The 24,497-nt window shown below is 43.4% G+C and overlaps 4 protein-coding genes across 5 annotated transcripts; 3 read left to right on the top strand and 1 right to left on the bottom strand.

Moving 5' to 3' along the window:
- Window positions 1-81: 81 nt before the first annotated feature.
- LOC118415576 (ubiquitin-conjugating enzyme E2 T-like) lies at window positions 82-11,345 on the top strand. Its single transcript, XM_035820269.1, has 7 exons — window positions 82-265; window positions 589-699; window positions 849-918; window positions 1,084-1,189; window positions 8,981-9,079; window positions 9,475-9,570; window positions 10,076-11,345. Exons 2-7 carry the CDS (start codon window positions 591-593, stop codon window positions 10,256-10,258), a joined length of 663 nt encoding a protein of 220 aa, XP_035676162.1. The 5' UTR covers window positions 82-265; window positions 589-590; the 3' UTR covers window positions 10,259-11,345.
- Window positions 1,204-8,245, top strand: LOC118415573 (mucin-5AC-like). Its single transcript, XM_035820263.1, has 2 exons — window positions 1,204-1,872; window positions 7,191-8,245. Exons 1-2 carry the CDS (start codon window positions 1,579-1,581, stop codon window positions 8,058-8,060), a joined length of 1,164 nt encoding a protein of 387 aa, XP_035676156.1. The 5' UTR covers window positions 1,204-1,578; the 3' UTR covers window positions 8,061-8,245.
- On the bottom strand, window positions 11,159-24,439 carry LOC118415571 (SET domain-containing protein SmydA-8-like). Of its 2 annotated transcripts, XM_035820260.1 has the most exons (12): window positions 24,284-24,439; window positions 23,333-23,427; window positions 22,882-22,985; window positions 17,846-18,048; window positions 16,919-17,091; window positions 16,335-16,435; window positions 15,442-15,602; window positions 14,756-14,916; window positions 14,105-14,292; window positions 13,425-13,589; window positions 12,665-12,828; window positions 11,159-12,222 (listed from the first exon to the last, which is right to left on the bottom strand). In XM_035820260.1, exons 2-12 carry the CDS (start codon window positions 23,416-23,418, stop codon window positions 11,914-11,916), a joined length of 1,815 nt encoding a protein of 604 aa, XP_035676153.1. In that variant the 5' UTR covers window positions 23,419-23,427; window positions 24,284-24,439; the 3' UTR covers window positions 11,159-11,913. The 2 variants fall into 2 exon arrangements, with proteins under 2 accessions (XP_035676153.1, XP_035676154.1); XM_035820261.1 differs by lacking the exons at window positions 22,882-22,985; window positions 23,333-23,427; window positions 24,284-24,439 and adding an exon at window positions 19,063-19,275.
- Window positions 19,409-21,735, top strand: LOC118415575 (MAP7 domain-containing protein 1-like). The gene is made up of 3 exons (XM_035820268.1): window positions 19,409-19,617; window positions 20,111-20,311; window positions 20,662-21,735. The coding sequence occupies exons 1-3, from the start codon at window positions 19,539-19,541 to the stop codon at window positions 21,285-21,287; spliced, it is 906 nt and encodes a 301-aa protein (XP_035676161.1). The 5' UTR covers window positions 19,409-19,538; the 3' UTR covers window positions 21,288-21,735.
- Window positions 24,440-24,497: the final 58 nt, after the last annotated feature.

Genomic DNA, 24,497 nt, shown 5'->3' with positions numbered 1-24,497 from the left:
TTATTATGTTTTGTATCTAAAATTTATTTTTTATACGAATAAGCAACAAAAATTGCAGAAAATCCAGAACAGCCTTAATTTGAATGGCATCGCCTGAAACACATTTTCGCGGGAAATTCCAGTGTCTCAACATACAGTAGACGAGAAGACCACAGCAGCGAGTTGACTTCCTCTCGTCAATACTATTATATAAGCTTCCAAATACTAGTATACGGTACAGCAAATTGCACCGAGACAGCACAGAGAACACACAGGAACCAAAAAGGTAAATTGAAACTACGTTGATCTGGTAGACATCGACAGAAACCGAAAATGTTAGCACTGCAAGATCTGCATATCGTCGAAATTTGATTGACACCCTTTATTCTTGTAGCAAACGATATAACGTATAAACATATACTTAGTACGTCTATTGAAGATGATTAGCTTTGATCTTGATTGTAACGAGTATCATATAGATTATCATATTAACGTTATACATTAAAATGAAAAAAAAAATTATGCAGCCACATAATTTAGGCCCACTAGAAGGTTTTTGCAGTACTGCAGCTCATTTGTGTTTTCTTTTTCTTCTGCTTGAATTTTCAGCCATGCAGAGAGCGGCGCGTATGAAGCGAGAGGTGGAGATGTTTGCACGTGATCCGCCCCCAGGAGTCTCCTGTTGGTCAAAGGGAGACAAACTGGATGAGCTTGAGGCTCGTAAGTTTGAGAGCATGAATTTTTGGAATGACTAGTCGTTCAACATGATGTAACTAGCTGACGTCCCAGTGTCATAGTCTACATTAAAACAGAACTCCGAAAGGTGTTTTTGGTCAACGAATGGAAATCATGTCTTCTTCACATTTCAGAAATACTTGGAGCAGAAGGTACTCCCTACCATGGTGGTGTGTTCAAGTTGGAAATACAAGTCACTGAAAGGTAAATGTCAAGCAACTTATTCATAATGGAAATGGAAATTCTGACAACTTCTCTATCTTAGTGTCACTCTTACCTGTGTTTTCAGTTTGCCATTTTCCACTAGAAACACTGATCAGTGCAATAGCTGTCCTAAGCTGTGGCACACCATGTTTCTCCATTTTTCAGGTACCCATTCCAGCCCCCCAAAGTCAGGTTTGTGACCCCCATTTACCACCCCAACATTGACGACGGAGGAAGGATCTGTCTGGATATTCTCAAGATGCCTCCTAAGGTAACGTCTTCAGATTGGTCAAAGGGTTGATCCATAATATTTATTTATGTCATACCTGTGACGCGTTAACGCTCGATACTGGTGTTCCGGACTGTGTGATAACTTTCCGTATCACACAGGCTTGAAGTTTGTATCACACACAGTGGCGGCGGCACCGGGGGGGCAGGGGGGGCGGTCGCCCCCCCGGAAAAAATGTTGGGGGGGCGACGCCCCCCCAAAAATCAAGCTGAAACCTTTTGTGTATTTTTCACTTAAATCCACCACAAATGCCAATAAAGAATCACTGCGTACGGCCAGGGCGTGCGGCACTGCGGTGGGAGAAGCAAGTTATTTCGCGATGCTTCCTCGTGATAAGAAGAGGAGTCATGTGACACGACAACGCACCAAATATGGAAGAATCGGTGACTCTATCGCCCGTAATATTCGGCGTACCTCGGAGCCTCTCGGAAATTCTCGGGAAAAAGTCGAAAATTCCCAGCGGCCAGTGCGGTCAGGGAAAGTTTAGCCCCGCGACTCTCGGACGTGTCCTCATCATGGCACCGAAAAGGAAAGCGGTCCCAGAGCGTAAGACGTCCAGGAAGAAACCAACAATCCCTTCAATCGAATCATTTTTCGCCCGTGTTCCTCAGCAAGAGAACAACAACAACGCCGACGATTCCCGAAGGGGTGAGCTGCAAAACAAGGTAAATGTTCATAATCTTGTCTTGGAATTTTTGCGCTAGCTGTTTTGACTCTATATCATACAATGGCACCGATACAAATTATGATAGTGCTCTGTTTTCTTGTTGATTTCACTTTCGGATGACGATTCGGTGCGCCATTTACGGTTAGAATGAAGTATTTTTGAACTGATCAGTGACCACACACGGACTTAATTAGTTCCATGCAAGCAAGCGCGGCTCTCATACTCCCCACTTCGTAATTTGCCAGATTAGATCGAATACAGTATCTGTTGATACAAGTGATCGGCGTTTCCGCTAGTGGAGCGCCCCGTCATCAAAGGAACGCTTCGACTAAGAAGGCTGCTTTAAACATTGCGACGCAAATTTTGCTGAGGAATCGGGAAAAAAAAACGTTTGAAGATGCATGCCCGCCGCCATAATTTTTTTTTCATTTTACACGGCGTGGGGACGCGAGCTATGGTCAGCGATTCACACCCCTTTGTTTTAAGCTATTGTTATGCTTGCTTCCAAACAAGCAAACGGCGTCTTGCGCATATTTGATCTCATTAAAATAAGCGATTTTTGAAAGTCGGGTTCTTTGTTGTTTCTTTAACCAATAAAAACTCGATTTGTTTTCCTTGTTCCCGTTGAGACTGAAATAGCTCTATTTGTTGGTCACAGATGTTTTAAAACAAGAGCTTTTAAAAAAAGCTGGTCTTTCGCTTACTTATATTGTGTAGGTAAAACTTTTACCAGATGAGTTTCAGAACAGTTTCAATGGTATGAACTAGGGGTGGGTACTGGAACAGAAAATTCAGGTACAGGTACAAAGGATCAGGTGCAGGTCCGGACTTGATGGTCTGTGAAAACTTTTGAAGGGGCGATACTCAAAACAATTGTCCATTTCGCTACTAAGGAATTAGTGGAGTATCTGATTACCACTGGTGTTATAAAGTCCTATGTTCATGTGAACAACACTTGTTCTGTACGTTGACGTACAAAGTTTATTCAATTTGTTCTCGTAATTTATTGCACCAGTAAGCCCTTAAACGTATAGATGCCTGCTGATATAATGTGTTCATTTTCTAATTGGTGCAGCATCCAGTTTACTGATTTTTGTCAGGTCTGTGTCTGTTAATAAATTTGTACTTAATGAGTTTCAAAATGCAAATGCAGTTTCATTGTGGTATGTTGAAAGGAACGTTTCATTTCTTTTCGGAATGCAAAATTATTGAGATTTTGATTCATTACGTCAGTGGTTATGGGCCACAAACTCACTCCATCGGGGTAGCTTGCAATCTTCTCATTTGAAATCAATTAGATAAAATATTAGTCAGTGTATTTTACATATATCAAAGAGGGATACACTTTTGTTGAAGTTTCTTCCACGAAGATCCCTTGAAATTTCGAGTAGTAAGCAATTTTCCACATGCAACCGCCTCCCACCCCACGTCAGATCTCTGCACAATTCTGGATTTCATAGAGGTAATTCTCCACATCGTGACTTAGGCTCTGGGTCATTTCAACTTGAGAAGGATCAGAGGACTGATCGAAAGCGTCGGTATATAAGCGCTTTATTTTGTGCACGGATATATGGTCCTAAAATTGTAACATCGTAATAACACATCAAAATCGCGACACCCCTTCCCAACATGCGACACTCCCTTGGGACAAAATGGTGGCGCCCATGGACGCCAACGAAAACAATATACTAGTAGGTTTTGTTATCGCAGGCCTGTAATAAATTGCTATTTGTTCCAACATATGCAACTATACAAAAGTAGTTGTCTATACATGCGACGTTCCGGGCGAGCTCTCTCCGGTCACCGACCTTCCAAAATTTCCACATGGCTGGGGAGGACGCGAGACGCCGCCAGCGAGACCCCGACGGCTGTTTAATAACACCAAGGAGGTTGAAAAAGACCTCGTCAGAGAACTTGATGCTGTGCCTTTAGGAGATTCATAAATAGAATAACTGTGACAGATTCAGTCGGTAACGATTTTTGTATGCAAAAAAAAAAATCAAGTTTTATTTGACTCTTTTGACAGTAGACCTCCACAAAACTCAGTAGATACATTGTATATAGCTTTCACATCTTTCCTGTATGTACAATGCTCACAGTTCCCTACTCAAGTCAATCTATACACTGTCACCAGTCTTCACCAAACACGATTAGAATGTGCTAAGATTCAGGATGGATGCTTTTTTTCCGTTCAATGAATGTTGATCAAAGGCAGATATTTCCTCATGATAGCCATCACTTGAGTTGTACAATGTAAAAGTGGAAAGGACATCATATTCTGACTGTATTTCTTCACTACCTGCTAGCAGAGAGACTGCACCAGTACACACTATGAACATGTACAGACTCCAGATGTTACAGAAGGTATGAATCCTTTATAAGAATAAGGCGTACTAAAATTACATACCGGTAATTATAGGTTTGTTACAATGGCCATTTCTACACCAAAATCTTACATCATGTCTGTCAACCCAGTTCACATGAGATGGAAACAATTGGAGATTTCTTTGATCCGACCTGGTCCTCCCCTCCCCCATCTAAGTTTGTGCTACTCAATATCACTAGTTCATGAAAGGACTTACTATACAATGGACTAGATATCCTTTACCATATGAGATGACCACAAGCTGACCAGTGTAAAAGCTACAGGTGGTAAGTTTTTTGAAAGCCCATGTTCCCAAGTTTCTGAAGGATGTATAGTATCCTGTGTGGTAACCATGTGCTACCGCCCGACAACCATCTGTTTGAGATCCTTGAGGCTGTGTTCTCTGGCGACCTGCAGGGCGTGGTCCAAGGCATGGATCTGCACCAACAGCTTAGCTATCTGCTTAATGCTCTCTCTGTAAGGAAAGGGGATGCAAAAATGAGCGAGTTGTGGGGTAATCAAAATATGTTACAACTAGACACATGTTTGATGTAGACACAGGCTATGTGGCACTGGAACTAACCTACTCACTGTAAAAACCGAAAACTCTCCTTGTTTTAAATATGAGGTTCAACAACCAAACCTCCAAACAACCAAACAAATAATGATTCTCCAGAAATTTGGACTTCGGATCAAATAGCAAATGTAACATAGCCAGACAATATAATTACTGTTGGTCACTTCTTTTGTGGCCAAGAGCATGAATAGTTATCATTTTATGTAGTTATGAAGTTTTCATAGCTTTAGAATGCTACAACAAATACTGTGGATATCCGCCAAATAATGTTAAATTTTGGACAACACTTACGACATTTGTCAGTTTCTTAAAAACATGAAATCTGTAAAAACAGGTACAAATCAACATTTTACCCGTCATGCATATGGCGCATCTGAAGACTAAAAGCAAGGAGGTTAAAGAAGGACTAAAAGCAAGGAGGTTAACCTCCTTGCTAAAAGTCATATTTTGCTGTATAGTTTATTGTGTCCACCCCTTACCTTGCTTTTCTCCTGTCTATGTCGGGACAGCCGATGCTGTTCTTGTGTAGGTTGAAGTTTAGGAAGATTTTAGGATCTCTTTCCATTGCAACTACCATCTCTTTTTAACCTCCTTGATCATTACCACACGGCGTACGGTGAAAATGGCACATAATGGGTGAATGTTGGTGAAACACGGTGAAAATGTGTCACCCGGATTCGCATTGTTCCCATGTAAATATGGAAGGGTGAAAGCAAATATTGCACCTACGTGACAAAAGAGTGAAACATGGTGAAATGACGGTTTCACCCCTAGTAAAACAAACAGCAATTACGTCATTGTGTGTTTCACGAGCTAGCGACGTGCTCGCCGCTGTCCAGTCGACGGCATTGGGACTGAAGACTGCCCGCCCAGTTCCTCAGCGCAAGCCGAGGATTTTTTTCGCATTGCCGCTAGCTCCGCAAGCCGTGGAAATATCTTTGACACTGGGATTGAAGACTGCCCGCCCAATTCCAGGATTTTTTACGCTTGCAGCTAGCTAAGACGTGCACGTGATCGCAATACGCACCTCTGATTGGTTGATCCTACAGCTGTAGGGGGTTCCCCGCTATCTACTTTCTTTGCTGCCCCATGATGCTTTGCGCCCACCCGTGTCAAAGAAAATTTCTTTTACATTTCTACGCACACAAAAAACGCTATATTCCACAATTACATTGCAATATTGCCATGTGGTAGTGACAGATTGTGAGATGAAGATTTCCTTCAACTGCTGGCATTGTAACGTTGTTATGCTCTGAACTTGCCAAGGACGATAACGTCCTTGGAACTTGCCCAGTGTTTCTCGACCGCCTAATCATAAGGTCCAACCTACCCCTACCTACTGGGAGGAAAGACACCACAACGTTTGGACCCTTTCGTACGCGCCGCGTTCACTAAGAGAAACGAAGTGTGACTGATATCCATCGAATACACGTACGCAAAGATACCTTAAATGTTTTCTCTTTACCTTGCAGATATAGTACAAGTTGAATCGCGGAGGTCTTTGGTTGAATAGACGTCTACAAATACGTTGTGCAGGGCACATTGCAGGTCCTTTATTCCTGCTAATAAGCCATGCATAAACCAAGCAGCACATTCATGGCAGGCCGATACGTATGTCATACATACTAGTACTTGCATGGCCTTTGGCAATACCATCGAATCTGCAAGGTAGAATATCTCGCTAGCACGGTATGGCATGGTCGACCCGGACGGACGGACGGACGGACGGACGGACAGCAATCTAATATCAGTCTGATTGCCTTTCGCCGCGGAAGCGCGGCGAAAGACAAAAATGCTGGTGCTATGATGTATGTATACTTTTTTTCACCGGGTCTCGTACGTTTATACTATAATTGATAAGCCTCGATCTATAGTTGAGTAAGGTTTTATCAACTGTTCTGCGTCATGGTTTTGTCGTCCTTGCTTATGAATACATTTATAGTCCAATAAACTTGTTGGCTTGTGCTAGCGTCATTACTATGAAGCCATGAAGCATGTGGCACTTGAATGTGGACTACGCGCCGAGGATCGACTGAAGAGGAAGGATAGCGCACAGATAAAAGACTTGAACATTTTAAATTTCAAATCTGATGAAAGCTCCTTGTTCAAATTTCAAATCTGATGAAAGCTCCTTGTTCAAATTTCAAATCTGATGAAAGCTCCTTGTTCAAATTTCAAATCTGATGAAAGCTCCTTGTTCAAATTTCAAATCTGATGAAAGCTCCTTGTTCAAATGTGACATGACTACTAATAAAAATAACTTTAGGATAATTGCCGCTTTGGGACGACTGAAGCAGTCTCTTGTAGTGGCTCTATGTCGCTAAAATCGTTGCCAAGCCTTTTCTAAAATGTGAATGTATATTTTGGACTTTAGTCGTCAGATACAGAGACCACTGTCACTACACAGATGACGTCAGCAGAGACGGACCGGGAGAAGGCGCCGACCACAGCCACTACACAGATGACGTCAGCAGAGACGGAGAAGGCGCCGACCACAGCCACTACACAGATGACGTCAGCAGAGACGGAGAAGGCGCCGACCACAGCCACTACACAGATGACGTCAGCAGAGAAGGAGAAGGCGCCGACCACAGCCACTACACAGATGACGTCAGCAGAGAAGGAGAAGGCGCCGACCACAGCCACTACTCAGATGACGTCAGCAGAGACGGAGAAGGCGCCGACCACAGCCACTACTCAGATGACGTCAGCAGAGACGGAGAAGGCGCCGACCACAGCCACTACTCAGATGACGTCAGCAGAGACGGAGAAGGCGCCGACCACAGCCACTACTCAGATGACGTCAGCAGAGACGGAGAAGGCGCCGACCACAGCCACTACTCAGATGACGTCAGCAGAGACGGAGAAGGCGCCGACCACAGCCACTACTCAGATGACGTCAGAAGATACAGAGACGGAGACCCCGACGTCTGCTAATTGTGACTGCAAAGGATGTACCATGAAAGGTCCTACTGCGTTTCAGCCAAAAGATCCTGCAGTCCTCGGTACATTTCAGAACAAGGGCAGAAAGTTCCTCTCCAGCTGGTACACGGACCGCGGGTGGGTCACACTGTGCACACAACGGCGCAAGGTGTTCTGTGCCACTTGTCGCTACGCTACACAACGTAAGCTCTTCGCCCTTTCTACTAAAGTCGAACCTGCCTTCGTATTTTACAACTCGAGTCTGAAACAGAGAAAAAGAAAGCAGTTATATCAATTAAAGCATTTCAATCTTTGTTGGTGAAACACAGGACGGCCCATAATTGTGGCCTAGTTTTACAAGACGTAATACTTTATTGGGAATGAATTGCGTCAGATGCCCCGCCCTCAAGTCGCGTGGGCCAGTAAGTTTTCCCTGAAGATGTCACTAAACTCAGCTATCTATGTCAGCAAAATTTGCCGACCAAAATGCAGGAAATAGCGTTTCAGAGGGTCTAGATTTCAAATTTTTCCGGGGGAGCATGCCCCCGGACCCCCCTAGTAGGGTCGCGCCTTCGGCGCGACCGCGCGCGCCTACGGCGCACGCCCAGGCGAATTCGGTCATATTGAGGTGGATCAAATCTCGCCCCCCCAGTCAAAATTTCGTGCCGCCGCCTCTGACACAGGCTTCCTTCGAGTAAATCGAACCATTTCGAGCGGGCCGAGTGCGGCTCGGTTTGCAATTCGAATACCCAATTCGGACGTTGGAACATATTGCTGTTGTAACACTTTTTGTTCGAGGATACCAAATTTGTTCAACTTCTGGCGCATTTCGCATTAAAACATGGGTTTTCTCAGGTGGGTATGACATAAATAGAATACTAGTACAACACGGTGTATTCCGCATCACCCTCCGGTGGGTCGGATCACCCTTCGGCCTTCGGGCGATCCGACCCGCAGTCGGGCTGGTACCTCGGGTGATACGGAATACACCATGTTGTATTCTATATTTATTACCTTGGCCAGTAAGGTTATATTTTGGGTAGCGTAACCGTTTGTGTGTGTGTTTGTGTGTAGAAAAACAGCATAACTCGAGAATGCCTGAATGGATTGTATTGATATTTGGTATGGTCTCAGTGCTTAGTGCTCAGTGCTGAGCACACTGCTTTCCAGGAGTGCCTTGTACATGCACAGAATAACACAAACAAGAAATAAGAGAAAATAACCCCCTACCTCACCCCCCAGGGTGGTTGGAAGCCGTCTCTGAACGTGTCGACCGTCCTGACGTCCATCCAGCTGCTGATGGCAGAACCCAACCCTGACGATCCTCTCATGACTGACATTGTAGGTTTTTGGCATCACCTCAGGAATGGAGGCCTCTCTTTTAGACCAAACTTTAATTTGAAATACTATAAATCTATGATAAGTGTTTGGTAATTTTTGTGGTTGGGGGAAAGAGTATTAAATTCTAGAGGTGAGACCATTTTTTTCTAGCTGGCCTCAGAGTGATCAAATAAATGTGATGATGAGATTATAGAGGTTGAATAGTGGCCACTTAAGTCGCTAGAATTAAGTTAACAAATTAAGAATCATTATATATCAGTGTAAGTAATATTATGAATTCATATAATATGATAAAGTCAAAGTTTAAGCATGATATATTGATAGTAAAAATTTCACAAAGATGACAATGTCCTCAACTAATATTTTTTTATTTTGCATGACTTCTTTTATTTCAGTCCAATGAGTTCAAGTTCAACAGACCCTTATACCTTGAGAACGCCAAACGGTGGACAGAGAAGCATGCTATGGACAACACTGCAGGAAACAGTGGGGTAAGGTTTTGTCTAAGGTAGAGCTCTGCACTGTGTCTGCAGTTAAAGTTTGTGTGTTTGCTTGTGAGCTCAATCATAGATATTTGAATTCAGTGGAGTAAAAGGAATATGGTGTTACTACAGATCCCTATGAAATGATGGTTAAATTGGAGGTGAAAATGGTTTGATTTGACATGTTTGGTTGACATTGTTGGAGACATTGACAGGAATTTAGGTCAGAAAATAAGTACCAAAGGTTTTCTCATTTTCTATCTTTAGTTTCCAGCTCAGCTATATGTAGTACAAAAAACATGTATGTACAGAATCAGCCAGAAATTCACAATCATGAGTGAAATAAGAAATTCACAAAAGTATTTAATGGAGAAATATTAAGAGAAACATTTAATTTCTTGTTCAACTTTGGTTCACTTCCAAGCGGCCAGCCCCACTAACACTGGAGCAAGTGCCAGAGGCAAACCCAGCATTTAACTTTAGGGTATCACTTAATTGTTTATTCCCCCTGTAGCCATCTACCTCTAGTACATCTGGGAAGGAGAACAACCCCCAGAGCAGTGAGAACACAGAGTCTTCAGGTGAGGACAGTGAGAGTGAGGAGGTGAGGAGAGCACCTGCTCCGCCAGGTGTGAACAGACTTAAGAAGAGACCTGCCTTATCAACCAAGTCTGCAGGGAAGAAACAGTGCACATGAAGTAGGAGGGTTACAAGTACAATTCTAGTACTATATGGGGTATACATGTGATGCCATTGGCATATCTGGATTTCAATGACCCTCTCAAATTAAAGACCTTATGGCACCAAATGTTTCATAGGGTGGTGCCCATCTCCATTTCACTTGCCCTTGGGCCAACCAAACTTGTGCAATCGCTATGCAGGACAGGTCGACTAGTAGTGGTGTTTTCTTGATTACTACAACCATTCCCAAATGGCAATTGCTATGTGCTAGGCAGAGAAAGCAGTATGTACCATTTTTAAGGCCCAGGGATTGAAGTCACATCCTACCATATGCAAGGTGAATATTCTACTCCAGGCCGTTGGACCCTCTCAAATGATCTTACCTTTGGATGCTTACAGCTCAGAGAAAATCAAAATAGTGCAAAAAAACATGGCAATGAAACACACACAAAAAAACACTGTTAAACCTGAGCTACTGTCAAAATGCAAATAAAGACACCAACATGGTAGTCAGCACCTGTCTGCTTCATTGCCATAGAAAGGGAGTGAAAATGCTCTCTCTCTCTATTTATAATATAGTAATTTAAAGTAGAATCATACAAATCCTTCAGTTTTGAACATTGACCTGTAATATCAGCATTAAGAGGCAAATGAAAAAGGCAGTTTTCCTATTTAAGTTTGTTTATTTCTGTCAAGAAATGATATCCAGATATGTAGCAAAAAAGTGTTATAACACATACATGAATGTTAAAGATATTACAGTATAAGTTTATAATTCCTGAACATAAACTTAAAAGTTTATGTGTAGGAATTATAAATGTTTGAAAAGTTGTCGTTGAGTAACATTTAAGAGAAACATTTTAAATGGCATTGAATAAAATTATGATATTTTATGACTGTAGTCTAACTTCTATAGTCAAGGACAAGTATACAGTAAGTTTTTTTTCTCTTTCAAGAAATAAGCTGCGTTGAGTAATTTACGTAAGAAGCTACAGTCAACATGTATTCCAGTATGAGACTGCATTGCAAATGATACTTTTGAAAAACAACAGCTGTTTTTAAAGTTTGGATCTACAACAAATAAATACCACTAAAATGATCTACAAAGATGTTACATGTATTCCTAAGTTAATGTTTCTTGTGTTACAGTTTCCTCAATAAGGCTCTTGCAGGAACATCTGTCATTAAACCATTTGAAAAAAATTATGCCGCTTATGACAGTGGCATCATATTATGATGGCCTTGTGGTTAGAGTTGTTGACTCAGAAACTAAAGGCCTTGAGCTCAAGGCCCTAGCCTAGCAGGTCTGGATGTTGTGCTCTCGGGAAAGGGACTTTGAGTACCTAGCTTGAGTTAGGGGCATCTTTTTTGCTGTGTCTCATGTTTGCCAATTGACTAAACTCATGCACATCAAAGAACCCACCACACTTGCTGATAAAGTAGGGGTCCATCCCAGTACGAGTGGATCGAACCCACCAGTGTAGTTTTACACAGGTTGTACTTTGTGTACAAAACTGGCATGTCAGGCCTTAAGGCGTATGTCCTTTGAGAGCGACACAGAGTCGGTAAAACATGTATTGCCACTCTTCAACAGCACAGTCACTCGTGATGTACTGTGGTGATTACCATATGTAATAATTACTTTAGATCCCCAGTATTGTCCATCCTCATTCATTTTCCTTTCCCTCCTTTTCTCTTCCTCTTGCCCTTTGATTTCTTGGCTGTGTGTTGTTGTTTTTCTTGTTTGGGTTTATCCTGCTCTGCAGGCTTGGAATCCTTGGTATTTTCGACAGGCTTGGTTGGTTTCGTGTTCTCGACCGGCTTGGTAGGCTTGGTGTTTTCGAGCTGCTTGTTTGGTTTAGAGTTCTCGACCAGCTCTATCCAGCCGTCCAGGGCTTCCAGACTCTTCTTAGCTTTAGACTCTGCCTCCAGGTCACGGAGGTCACCGTCGTTCCACGGGTACAGGTGCTTTAGGGCTTGCTGTGGGAAATAATGGTCACATGGAGAACAATAAGTGAGTTTCATACATTTAGGCAGCATACATATTCTCGGTCACATGGAGTTTCATAGTGAGTTTCATAGGCAGCATAGCATGTCATAAACTTTATCATGTAGAAAGATTGTCATATTGGCCTGAACAGGAAGTTTTCCACCACTTATGTCAGTGTATTGTTTGCTCATTATCAAAATATAGGACGACTGATCCTTTACTAATCTACAAGCAGAGTTTTGCTTGTTTTCATAAATCTTGAAGAGTTTACTTTTTTTACCAGAAGTGTGAGGAAACCAGCAAAAAGTACACCACAAAGAAAGACATGCAAGAAGAAGCCATAGCAGCTCATACAGCTTGTTAAGCTGAAGTTACAATTTTTCTTGTAAATGTCTGATGAGACAGGATAGGATGTGTGTTCTTGCCACTCACATGGAGAATGTGCTTGGCCTCCGTCAGCGCCACCACCATCTCCTGGTTGGAAATCAGGCCCAGGTCGTGGCGCCGCCTAGCGACCTCCACCAGAGCTGCATGCAGCTCGTACAGGAAGTGGGCGGTGTCGTCGTTGAACCTCGGAGACACGATTTCCAGCGTGTCTGGAAGACAACATCTTTTGCATCAAATGTGGGCCTGTGGAGTTTTGTAATTGCCCCTATTGACTATACAAAAAAAAGGACAAAGTGTGTTTGTATGCATGTTTGTATCTATGTGTGTGTTTGTGTTTGTGGGCAGCAGAACTCAAGTACAGTCATCAGTCGTCTTTGAACCTTGGAGACACAATCTTCAGCGTGTCTGAAAGTCGACATCAAACAAAGGGAAATTAAAGATCCCAAACTCTTGTTGCTTCATGTCACTTCTTTCTGATGATTAGCATAAGACCAACAGTTTTGTATCTAACACCCAAATCTCGTGACCATATCTTGTTAAGAAAACAAGATATCAAAACAGTTCTGCTGCAGTACCAAGGGAAGCCGCTAGGGGGCCCAAAATCTAATCACTTTCAGCTTGTCACTCCCCGCCAATCCATCCGGCCTTTTTTTTTAGTTACACACACACACATTGACACACATACACTCATACACACACACACAAATGCTAGTGAAAATACAACATCCATGGATATTTCATGGAGGTAGTAATTTGAATGTTGAGTGTTTAGCGAAATTAAAGAAGAAAAACTACTATTAGTTACCGATGAGTGTTCTGCACATCTCCATCTTCTTGTTGAGCCGATCCTCAGACAGCTCGGCCAGACTGTATCCCGGCTGCCTGCCGTACGCATGCGCCAGGAACTTCTTACATCTCAGCATGGCGTAGTGGTTCGGGTGCAGGATGGACTCGTGTCTCTCCACAAGGTCTGAGAGAAAGAGAAGAAATACAATGTAGTTATCAGTAGAAAATTGATGTGGGTGCTCATTGGAAAATTAGGTGACCGTCTTGGGCAGGGATTGTGGCCCTGTGTGGTCCGCAGTTACGTGGCCGTGTTGGACAGGTGATCATCTTGAGAAGGTCGTTTAATGCTTACGTCAATGGAGAAAATTTTTAGGACCAAGAAAAAGAGGCCATTATGGCCAGATGACCGCTTTTGGCAGGTTTGACTGTAGTCTTAAATCTCCCCAGTAGCATACAGAAGCTGCGGTACATCTTTTAAAAACTATACCGCTCAAATTGCAAAAAGTCACCAGTATTCCGACTTCCGACTGTGGGTGTCTGTTAGTGTCGACTTACTAGTACTATCCATATTGACTCTTAATCTTACAGTGTTTTGTACACAAAGTACATTCGGCCTTCAAACAATCAAGGACGTTACATCAGATGTAACGTCCTTGAAACAATACAGCGTCTGTTTTGAGATTGGTTAAAACGTAATACCTTCGTATTCTTCAATTGGAGTCTCCAACTCTTTGGACTCCAATTCGAACACTTCCTCCTCCACCTGATGATTGGTCCCCTTCAAGACTTCCCCCCTGATGATGACCCGACAACTCTCACAGCGGAACCCGGTAGAGTTGAAGTCCAGTGGCTTGGTGGCCACCACGTTCCCCCCGCAGTTAGTACACCTGAAGGAACAGTGGCATGTTTCAAACATAGAATTGTGACAGACACACAATTTGAATTCATATTTACCAACCTACCTAGTCCCTTGACCTTCTGGTCGTTGGGGGGCAAGGTAGCCAAGAAGATGTAGAGTTGTCTCCAGGCCCGTCGTTCTCTTGCTATGGTCAGATATTTACTAGTTTGTTTGAACCTTTATTTATTCATGAAAGCTCAAATAGGCCTGCAAGCCGCTTTTCACTTAATTTAAATATTAAGAAAACCTGAACCTCTCTAACCAAGACTTGGGAGTATATAGTCTAACAGTCGTAAAGAAGTGCGTGGGTCAGTATTTCTGATGGACTAACTGACGGCAGTCGATTTGTTGAGAGTTCGGTAAACGTGGTTTGTGTTGTTCGAACTTTAATCACGTTAGGATAACAAATCGTATTATATCATATCAAGTATCATGACTAAGAAGTATCTGACCTGTGTGAGCTGATAAAAGACCCCAGTTCCGTGGGGTCCCGACATCTCTGGCAGCTGCACCAGAAGTACTTGTACCGGTGAAGCTGGTGTCTCCTGATCTCAGTCCCCCACAGGCACTCCGAGTACTCCGCCGTTAGAGCCTCACCCTTCTTCACTGGCATCTGCACAATTGTGAAGATTTTCAGAATTAACGACGTTATACAACGTCCTTGTCAGAATGAAATAACATTTGTGACATGTTTGACCAATTGCTGACAACACGTATCCACAAGTTCACGCGTTAATAAAATCCATGTCTCACGAGTTAACGTTCATCATGCATCAGTATTGATCCTGCAGAAGGCGACAGTGGTCGTTGAAAATTTGATCAGTGTGTACTTTTGTGTTGGAAGAAATTTAGGCATTCGTAAGCAAATGATTAACGAAGCAAACATCTACTGTTCAATTCAACCGATCCTACTACTTTCTTCGGGAACAATGACCCACTCACTTCATTATCACGTGACTATGTGGACACGTGACTTCAAACACGAGTCAAAAGTGCCCTGAAGTACTCCCTGAAGTCTATACCGACCCCAGTCCCGATACAGACTTTCAGATATATGTGACCCGCCCCTGACATCACGTGTCTGACAAGTCACGTGACCAATGAGGCGAGCGGTCATTCTACCTGACGAGGAACTCACTCTTGTTCTGACGTGCATCTTGTTCTTGGAGTCGATGGAGGTGAGCGTGTTTGCCAGACAGTCGTGGTTCATAAGGTACGTGGTCGGGTAGACGGCCCAGGCTCGCGGGGTGGAGTCTCGGTCCTTGTTCGGGCCCGTCGTGAACAACTCGAAGGCGTTTACTACAAAAGGAATGCGTTAAAAGATTTCTGTTATAACTTATAGTGTATTTTTGTACATCGAAAAATGACTTAAATTTCACTTTCTGATGATAAGCTTTGGGCGTCGGCAAGGCGTAAAATGTCTAGGGCCCTATATAGGGGTCTGACTTTATTCGGTCATGTAAAATGTTTTATCCCGTATTATTTCTGAACGGTGCGTCGATGCACGAAAAAAGAGCAAAAAAAGATTTTGACGACAAACGGGAAACATCTTTTTTGATACGTGTGAGTGAAAATACTGGCAGAAAAAGAAGAATTGGGTCCCACTATATTGGCCGGGCTGAGACGCAGTGCCTATTCACGGGCGCGATCCCGCTACTGATCGACACGGGGACTTTTGCCTGCTTTGTTTCCAACCTGGGCCGGTGCGTCCCTCCTTAGACGACCTGGTTGCCCTGGGCTCCCCCGGGGTAACCATATCGATGCCGAACTTAGCGTGGACGCCCGATCGCCATAGGACAGCACGCCGCAGAACCCCCGGCATCAAGCGGTCCACCAACCCCAGCCTCCAGGTAGCTGGATTACAGGCGCGCGCCACCACGCCCAGCTGAAAGTTGCGTTTCCAAATGGAGGCTTTAAACCAATGTATCACGTGATCCAGATGTGTTTCTCACAAAAGTCGCTAGAAGGTGCTGTTGCAAGCAGAATATCGATCATATTGGTCGATATTGAGTTGCAGAAGGAGTGTCCTACCTGTGAGGATTCCGCAGACTTTCATGATCTCGTGTTCGGAGAACTCGTCCATGCCTAACGTCTGGCGGATCACACGCACCACGTTCCGCCCCATCTCCATTCTGGGGAAAAGTAAATGCCGTTGTAGATTTCGCACACAGATAACGTTGGTTCTTCTTCCACTGGTCGTAACAAGCTTAAAGGAAAGAGACACATGCAGCGTCGTGTACGCGCAGTAGAAATCAGTACACGTACGTAATTTGAACAGTACCAAGTCTAATGGACCGTGCCTTACAGCATCGTTTTCCAGTCCCTCCATGCAGGAGAAGCCGTTACACCGTCTGTCTGTCTGTTTGTTTCTTTGTTTGTATGTTTATTTGATTTAACACATAACAGATAAACCACCTCATGACAATACATATCGATATCAGTTCTGAACTTATAACAAGCTGCGCACATTTAAACGAACAAATCTCGTGCCGTTTGAAGAGATACAAATTTTCACAACTTGAGTGCAGCGCCACTTTGTCCTCGTTTTGTTTTGTGTTCATGAATGATAATAGAAATAAAAACTTCTGATAAAAATAAAACCTTCTGACCCCCACCTGTATTCTCGTGTTTGGTCCTCGGTGTGAGACTCCATCCCGCTGATGAGTTTCCACCTGGCAGGGTCACGTGACTTGAGCAGGAGACAGCGCAGGGGCGTGATGAACTGGTAGGACGTGTTGGGTCCCACAAAATCCGTGATGTCTATGTCAGTAGTCTTTAACATGGCGCACTGGAGGGGGACAAGGTTTCAGACCTTCAAGACCTCAGTTCACAGTGCAAATTATATAAAGGACTATAGACAAAATCCGTGATGTCTATGTCAGCAGTCTTTAACATGGCGCACTGGAGGAAGACAAGGTTTCAGACCTTCAAGACCTCCGTTCATAGTGATAATTATATAAAAGACAATAAAGACAAAATCCGTGATGTCAATGTTAGCTGTCTTCAACATGGCGCACTGGAGGAAGACAAGGTTTCAGACCTTCAAGACCTCCGTTCATAGTGATAATTATATAAAAGACAATAAAGACAAAATCCGTGATGTCAATGTTAGCTGTCTTCAGACCTCAGCAGCCTGCTATGAACTCAAGAGCAGTTCTTCATAGTGAATTTTTAGTCATAACTGTATAAAAGGCTAAGAACACGAATATTGATTGAACATCTTTGATTGAAGAACCAGAAGTTATTGGATGTAAATTCGGATGCCCCATTCATTTCACACACAAAGGCCTAGTCGTAAAAAATATATTTACACAGACAGTTAACCTAAAAACAAACGGAATTGATGCAAACCCGGTGGTAATACCAAAAGAATCCCCAGGGGACCTAAATTGATATTGACCTTTGTCATGTCCAATTCCATTGTTATACTTAGGGTCTTGAAAAATAAACTGATCGTACAACAAGAGGAGAAAAAACAGTGCATTTCCCTTTCTCCTATACACGGCTAGTACGGATAGAGAACTATAATCATGTGTGCATACCTCAAGTTGATGACTGCCCGCCGTCTCACACTTCCTGTTGCACAGCGGCCAGTTGCAGCCCTTACACCTGTATGAGCCGTCCACGGAGTCGAAACAGCCCAGACACAGCGCCGAGGTGGTGTAGGACGGGCCGGTCAGGATCGGCTCCTCCGAGATCACCAGGTGGCCCATCGGCAGGTCTCCATTTGCCACCAGGTACCGTCCTGTGAGGTAATCATGTGGCGTTAGGCAACTCAATGTCAGCCAATTAAGCGCAATGGAATGTTTTGAGAGAGAAGAGAAAAGAGAGAGAGAGGGGAAGAGAGAAAGAAGGAGAGAGTTAGGGAGAAAGACAGGAGGGAGAGGGGACAAGCATTCAACACCAGGGACAAATCCGTTTGCCACCATGTACCCTGTGTGGTAGCGGATCATGTGGTGTTAGGCAACTCAGTGTCAACCAATCAAGTGCAAGTGAATGTTTTGAGAGAGAAGAGACAGAGAGGGGATCCTCCGGGAAGAGAGAAAGAAGGAGAGAGAAAAGGTAGAAAGACAGGAGGGAGACAGGGGACAAGCATTCAGCACCAGGGACAGATCCGTCTGCCACCAGGCACCGCCCTGTGTGTCGATCATGTGGTGTTAGGCAACTCAATGTCAAGCAATCGATGTCAACATTGGCGTAGCTGAGGCAACTCGCGCAAGGGAAAACGTATTTTACTTGTATATACATAGCGTTGTTTTCCTGCCTCACTCAGCTACATTGGCGCAGTGTGTAATAAAAATATCAACATTTTCAGTTAAGCCCAGGAGCGTGATTCGGCCATAGCTGGCGTTCTGTAGTGAAATCTGTAGTACTGTTGGCACTCAGCTGGACATGTCTGTCCTTGGTGCTGAATACCTTTCATTTACTCGTCTTTCTCCCCTTCTCTCTCATTTCTCTCTCCCCTCTCTTTCTCTTTATCTCTCAAAACATTCATTTGCACTACTATACAGGCTACGTCGATGACGGTTAGACATCCAGGTTATAAGATACGCAACTGGAGATGAATTTGGAAACCGTCAGAAGCTATGTACAGATAGCTATCTTTCGTCAGTGACACTGAGGAAATCTGGTAGAAACAGGTTTTATACCCCAACTATGAGTTGAATTGCCCTGACTTAGTACGTTTTGTTTTGGGCTGTAATAGTTGGTTCGCTGAGTATTGCGTGGAATCACATGTGCCCACAAAATCATTTTTTACCAAAAACACGCTTTCCAGCCATGTTAGTCCTGCCATTTTGCAGCAAATTATAAGAATTGTGAACTCAAACTTGGACCCTTCGTCACTTTGCCGCGCATCACTTGTGTGTGCACCGTTAGTTGGATACAAACTCGGATCAAGATATATACATGTATGCCCATGACCGTTGAAAGATGAGAAAAATTAATCAGTTCGTCATCTTCAAAGTGACGTGTTTCATGCTGTCCAACCTTTGTGACATCACAATGTGTCACGTGACATAGGTAACACGAAATGTTTAGCGATCATGGAAAGGCGTTGTGACGTAATCACGTCATACTTGTGTGCTAACAGGCGCAGTTCTTATGACGTCATAAAAATACTTTTTTTCATCTCAGTGCAATGAGAACCAAGTGCGGTTGCGTATTTTAGTTCTCCTGCTGATTTGAGTTAAGTTGTGAAATTCTTCGCGTTAAGTTCATTGATTCATTGCGAAAATGATAGGCTTGATGTTAGTGACCACTGGGGTACTCCAGGACTTAATGACGAGGTCTATCAACGTCCTGCTGAGGTCAGGTAAGTGCGACATTACGTCATCCCTTCACTAACCAGTAAACCAAGTCCGTTCCAAGGCGTCAACATTCTAGAACGTTGCAGACGGGTTGGATACAAAACCTTTTCACGATACCGAGTTACTTCATGGGAGGCAAGGTTTAAGATATGTACTGTATATGCAAGTAACAGAATCAGCTCCCAATTTCACATTGAATTTTACATGTGAAGGATACACTACTACGTATACTTCAGCGTCCGATTTATTGCTTTCTTACATGGAAGGCGGGGGAATTCGTTCAGCAACACTGCTAACGGAACACGCATGGAACAGTTACCTTTTGTTCTAGAACTCATTTTCCTAGATATCGTACAAAATTTCTGGTGATACCAAATTAAAGAACACAGTTTTAAAGAAAAGGGGAAATGTGGTTTCTTTCAGGGAATTTCAAAGTGATCTTTTAAAAGTTTTACCTGCTCTGAAAATGCTTAAATGACATAACGTATATATTTTCAGTCGCAGTGTCAGCGCAGACTGTCAGGCCCAAGACTATTGCGTGCAAGACAGACATGCGCAGTGGCTCTGACGTGGCTGCTGAGTCCGAGACGAAGCCGGAGAGTCGCGAGAGTCTAAATGGACCAGGCGCATGCGCACCTACGGGTGAGGCCCCACAGACCAGTGTAGCAGGGAAGTCCGCATCACCGGCAGATGTTGTAGGTAAGAATGGTTTCGGTCAAGAAATGTTGGTCCTAATTTTCAAGAAGTTATGTATGACTTTTCTTTTGAAAATATATATCAATATTGACCCAGAACTACTCAATATATACATGTATATATGAAAGTAAGGGATCTACTGGTATTGTACTATTTCGTATTTCGCCTCCCAACTTTGGAGGGGTTACACAGATTACTGCAACACATGAAACATTAAACTTTTGATATAGAACGAGTCTTTCCTAAGCCTAGCTGTTTTAGAAGTCCTGCAGCAATGTCAATATGCTTTCTAAAAATGGGTGAAAATGTGTTTGCTTGTACTGATTTGCTTTCTTATTTTCTATTCCTTACAGGGCGACCTGCACCGGCCAACCTGCCCCGTCCAAGCTCCTCGGTGCCTACCCCTGCACCGTCTGCAGACGGCCGGGATGGACAGGGTTCAGCTGACAAGAGTGGTGCGAGGAAGAAGGTGACATTCGCACCGTCTACAGACGACCTGGATGCTCAGCCTTCAGCTGACAAGAGTGGTGCTAAGAAGAAGGTAACCTTCGCACCGTCTACAGATGGTCAGGATGCACAGCGTCAAAACAACAAGAGTGGTGCCAGAAAGAAGGAAACCTTTGGCGGGATGAAGTCCGGGTTTCTGTCTGGTGGCACAGCCGGCGGAACAAAGCTGAAGGCGAAGGAAGCGCAGAAAGTGGGGAAGATGAGAAGAGGAGGCAGAAAGTCTCGGGAGTCGGCCAAGTCTCGGGAGGCGGCAAAGTCTCGGGAGAAGAAAAAGTCTTACGAGAAGAAGGCGGCTGAGCAGGCCCGGTTGGAGCAGGAGGCGGCGCAGAGGTATGAAGCGTACGCGATGGCGAGCATGCTGACCACCTGGCCGAACGTACGGATCGGCACCGGCGTGTCTGCGGCAGGGTACCCGCTGACGCCGAACCTGGTGTTCCGTGCGCCGGTGGATGCACCCGAGCAGACCGGCTGATTATGCATCTTTCTTATCTGAGAGATGATATTATCAAGATCATTATACAATATTCTTGATATTATATAACGTTAGTATATGTATATTAAATGTTGACGAATATGTATCTATACTCACTGTTTTGTCATGTTAAGTCTAGTATGTCTCAGCTGTAAGTGATGGCTTAAATATACATGTTTTTAATATTACATTGTAACCATGTATTGTACATGTAGGTTTTACCACTTTAAGGATGGATGTTAGAATTGCCTTTCACAGAGCTTCATAACTATAAAGTTTAAGGCATATCGGTGGCTGCTGCTAACTCAAACTGTCCCCTTGAAAGTTTAGGACTGTAACCTTGAAAGTTTAGGACTGTCTCTTTGAAAGTTGATGTCCCCATTCTGTTAGCCGATGTGACGTTGTGACTTAGACATTAGAATAAAAGAACATGTTATTTTTGTCATGACACCGTCGTTCGTCGTTTTACTTATGGTCTGTATTGTAGTACAAATGAACGTTTTGAGAGAGAAAGAGAAAGAGCACGAGAGAGAAAAAGAGGGAGAGAAATTGAGAAAGACAAGGAAAAAGATGGAGAGGTGGACAAGCAAAGTATAGTATAGTAGTACAAATGAATGTTTTGAGAAAGAGAGAGAGAGAGAGGGGGAGAGAGAACGGGAGAAAGACAGTAGGAAAGAGATGGAGAGGTGGGAAAGCATTCCGCACCAGGGACAGTACTAACTACAGAATACACTATCAAGTTACTCCCGGCCGTCATGGCCCATTCACGCTCCTGGACTTTAAAATAAAAATGTTTCTATATTCTTTTTCACACTGCGCCAATGTTGACATTCATTGGGTTCTCTTGTTTAGTGTCCCCTTGTTGTAATACGTTATTATCGTGTTACATTACACTCTTCCCTTGTATGACAAAATGTATCCTTTCACATGCTACCCTTCTTTGTCCCTGAAACGCGGAATAAAGTAAAGGCCTAAGGACTGGCCTCAAACTATCTTCCTGTTACTAATATCATATTTCACTTAATCTAATTTCCGATTAAAGATGGCAGAGAAAATGAGAAAAAAAAGAGACAAAATTGAAAGAAAAATTGCATTCGATGCTCCCACATATAACGGTCGAGGAATACTAGTACCTAGTGCAAGGCTGGGCTAATTGGAGAGTTGTAAGGCTAGCCTGAAATCCAGCCTTGTTAGCTTTGGTCCGTTCCCTGCTAACAAACGCCGCCGTTAAACGTTTGATTGTTTTTTATTTTTTTATTTATTTCAACTTCTTCATCATGCGTGTAAAAATGAGTTGGACAAAAGTAACAGGCATAAGTCCTTTCCCTCGCTTCTGTCCAAAATAAAATAAGATTACATAAACAAACCAACGTTAATAATATATATGAATACAAAATGATGTCACAAGGATGTAAACAAATACAACACAAACGAGTATAACAAGTACAATCAACAACAAAACTTTGGCGGATACATATTGAGGGTACCCAGTCTTGTTGGCGGGGTAGCGACCTTCATGAGCGGACCAATGCTAACAAGGCTGGAGTCAGGCCAGGCTATTGTAAAGCCTAAAGCGGATGACAACATGTATTACCTCTGTCCTCTGTCGTCTCTATCCTGTACGGTTTACAGTCCAGTCTGTGCGCCTTCCAGTGTTCCTTCTGGTGGTCACGTGAGCAGTAATATACCGACAGACATCTGCAAAAGAGTAGAGGTTGGTTCCCAGTCACGTGACGATGGCGCCATTCACTGTCCACCATGTTGGATGGTTAAAGATTCGTGTGAAGTCAATCTAGAATAGGCCTGTACATTTGAAGCTAGGAATTATCATTTTACAGAAAAATTATATTGCCCCTTCGGCGGCGGCGCTGGCTCTACGTTTTGACGTCGAACCAAATGACGTCAGATCATAAGAGGGAAATTTCTTTTAGGTTTATAATTGCGTAGATTCAATATTTTCACGTTGACGGCGATAAAAGAAGAAACTTTTCAGATTAAGATCATGGTTCTGTTGAGAATGTAATAAAAGAAAAGAAATCCGTCACCTGCCACAGCGCTGCTCGGCTGCAGCGCCACACTGCGCACATGGCTTGTCCTGCAGCGGTAGATCGGGGCTGTCGTCTGCAGACATGTTCAACCTCTGCCGAGACGGGCACAGACACAGACAATGGGATATTGACGCTCCTAAATATATCTTGAAAGGGACAATTGTCAAGTAATACGAATCCAATGAATTAGCGCTAAGCAAATAAAGTTATCATAGTGATTCTTAAAGAAAAATGCCAAATAAAGGGAATGATTTGTGTATGTCACCCATGTGCTTCTTCGCAACCAGTAGAAATACTATTATCTAGATATACTGCCGGTGTGTTACGCTGAAGGGTGGTTATACCGGCTATACAGATACAGATACTTTTTTTGTAACACTCAACCTGAATCTTTGCCCTTAAAGTCAAACATTGAAATGTATCGAAAAAAATTACAACAATCATTGATTCATAATCGCTGTCCCCGTGTACCTTACACTGTAACATACCCCCCCCCCCCCCCTACCCCCCCCCCCCCCCCTACCCCACACACACACATACACACACTTTAACCCCCCTCCCCATCCTATACCGGATATTCAGTACGGTCACAGAGTCTGAAAACATTTGAGTTCAGTGCCAAACCACATTCAGCTGTCATTCTAAATCACGATAAATCTGTCTATTACAGTAGCCAATTGCGAAACTAAAGCGCTATTAAAGTCAATTTGCAGTGTAGAAGCCATGGTTTGAGTCGCAAAATCACATTACCGTGACGTAAGCAAGCCTGTGACCACGCTTACTTCAACATATGATTCAAGAATCGTGCACCAGCAAAGAATCCAAATAAGTCGTTGTAAACACTATTTTTACCGCCTAGTTTTTTCTTATGATTCAACGCACAGTTTGTGTACAACAACAAAACAACGCCACCAACGACAGCTTTCATAGCTTACTATCAGTACTTACGTTATAACAGTCGTCTGATGTCGAAAGTCAACCTAACATACCCGCTCACAGAGACAGCACGCATCCGAAGGGTTTCAATTCTATATTTATCTCGAGATTCCGACGCGCGCCTGTTATAATTACCCAGTGGTGCCTTCTTGCCATATATACAGCAGGGGGATTGACAAGTTGCGCAACTGCGCGGGAGCGCCACTGGAAAGACGTGTATCATATT

Source organism: Branchiostoma floridae, chromosome 5 (assembly GCF_000003815.2).
Source record: "Branchiostoma floridae strain S238N-H82 chromosome 5, Bfl_VNyyK, whole genome shotgun sequence".
Classification (NCBI taxonomy): Eukaryota; Metazoa; Chordata; class Leptocardii; order Amphioxiformes; family Branchiostomatidae; genus Branchiostoma; species Branchiostoma floridae.
The sequence above is the reverse complement of the archived record's forward strand: the minus strand, read 5'-3'. Positions and strand labels throughout refer to the sequence as shown.

What these genes read in the sequence shown, in the direction of transcription:
- LOC118415576 (XM_035820269.1), top strand. Translation starts at nt 591, where the DNA reads ATGCAGAGAGCGGCGCGTATGAAGCGAGAGGTGGAGATGTTTGCACGT. An exon ending in ATCCTCTCATGACTGACATT is followed by an intron (nt 9,080 to 9,474) that starts GTAGGTTTTTGG and finishes CTTTTATTTCAG; the next exon opens with TCCAATGAGTTCAAGTTCAA. An exon ending in ACACTGCAGGAAACAGTGGG is followed by an intron (nt 9,571 to 10,075) that starts GTAAGGTTTTGT and finishes TTCCCCCTGTAG; the next exon opens with CCATCTACCTCTAGTACATC.
- LOC118415575 (XM_035820268.1), top strand. Translation starts at nt 19,539, where the DNA reads ATGATAGGCTTGATGTTAGTGACCACTGGGGTACTCCAGGACTTAATG. An exon ending in CAACGTCCTGCTGAGGTCAG is followed by an intron (nt 19,618 to 20,110) that starts GTAAGTGCGACA and finishes ATATATTTTCAG; the next exon opens with TCGCAGTGTCAGCGCAGACT. An exon ending in ATCACCGGCAGATGTTGTAG is followed by an intron (nt 20,312 to 20,661) that starts GTAAGAATGGTT and finishes TATTCCTTACAG; the next exon opens with GGCGACCTGCACCGGCCAAC.
- LOC118415571 (XM_035820260.1), bottom strand. Translation starts at nt 23,418, where the DNA reads ATGTCTGCAGACGACAGCCCCGATCTACCGCTGCAGGACAAGCCATGT. An exon ending in GCCGAGCAGCGCTGTGGCAG is followed by an intron (nt 22,986 to 23,332) that starts GTGACGGATTTC and finishes ACTCTTTTGCAG; the next exon opens with ATGTCTGTCGGTATATTACT. An exon ending in AGGCCAAGCACATTCTCCAT is followed by an intron (nt 12,223 to 12,664) that starts GTGAGTGGCAAG and finishes TATTTCCCACAG; the next exon opens with CAAGCCCTAAAGCACCTGTA.
- LOC118415573 (XM_035820263.1), top strand. Translation starts at nt 1,579, where the DNA reads ATGGAAGAATCGGTGACTCTATCGCCCGTAATATTCGGCGTACCTCGG. An exon ending in GGGGTGAGCTGCAAAACAAG is followed by an intron (nt 1,873 to 7,190) that starts GTAAATGTTCAT and finishes TTTGGACTTTAG; the next exon opens with TCGTCAGATACAGAGACCAC.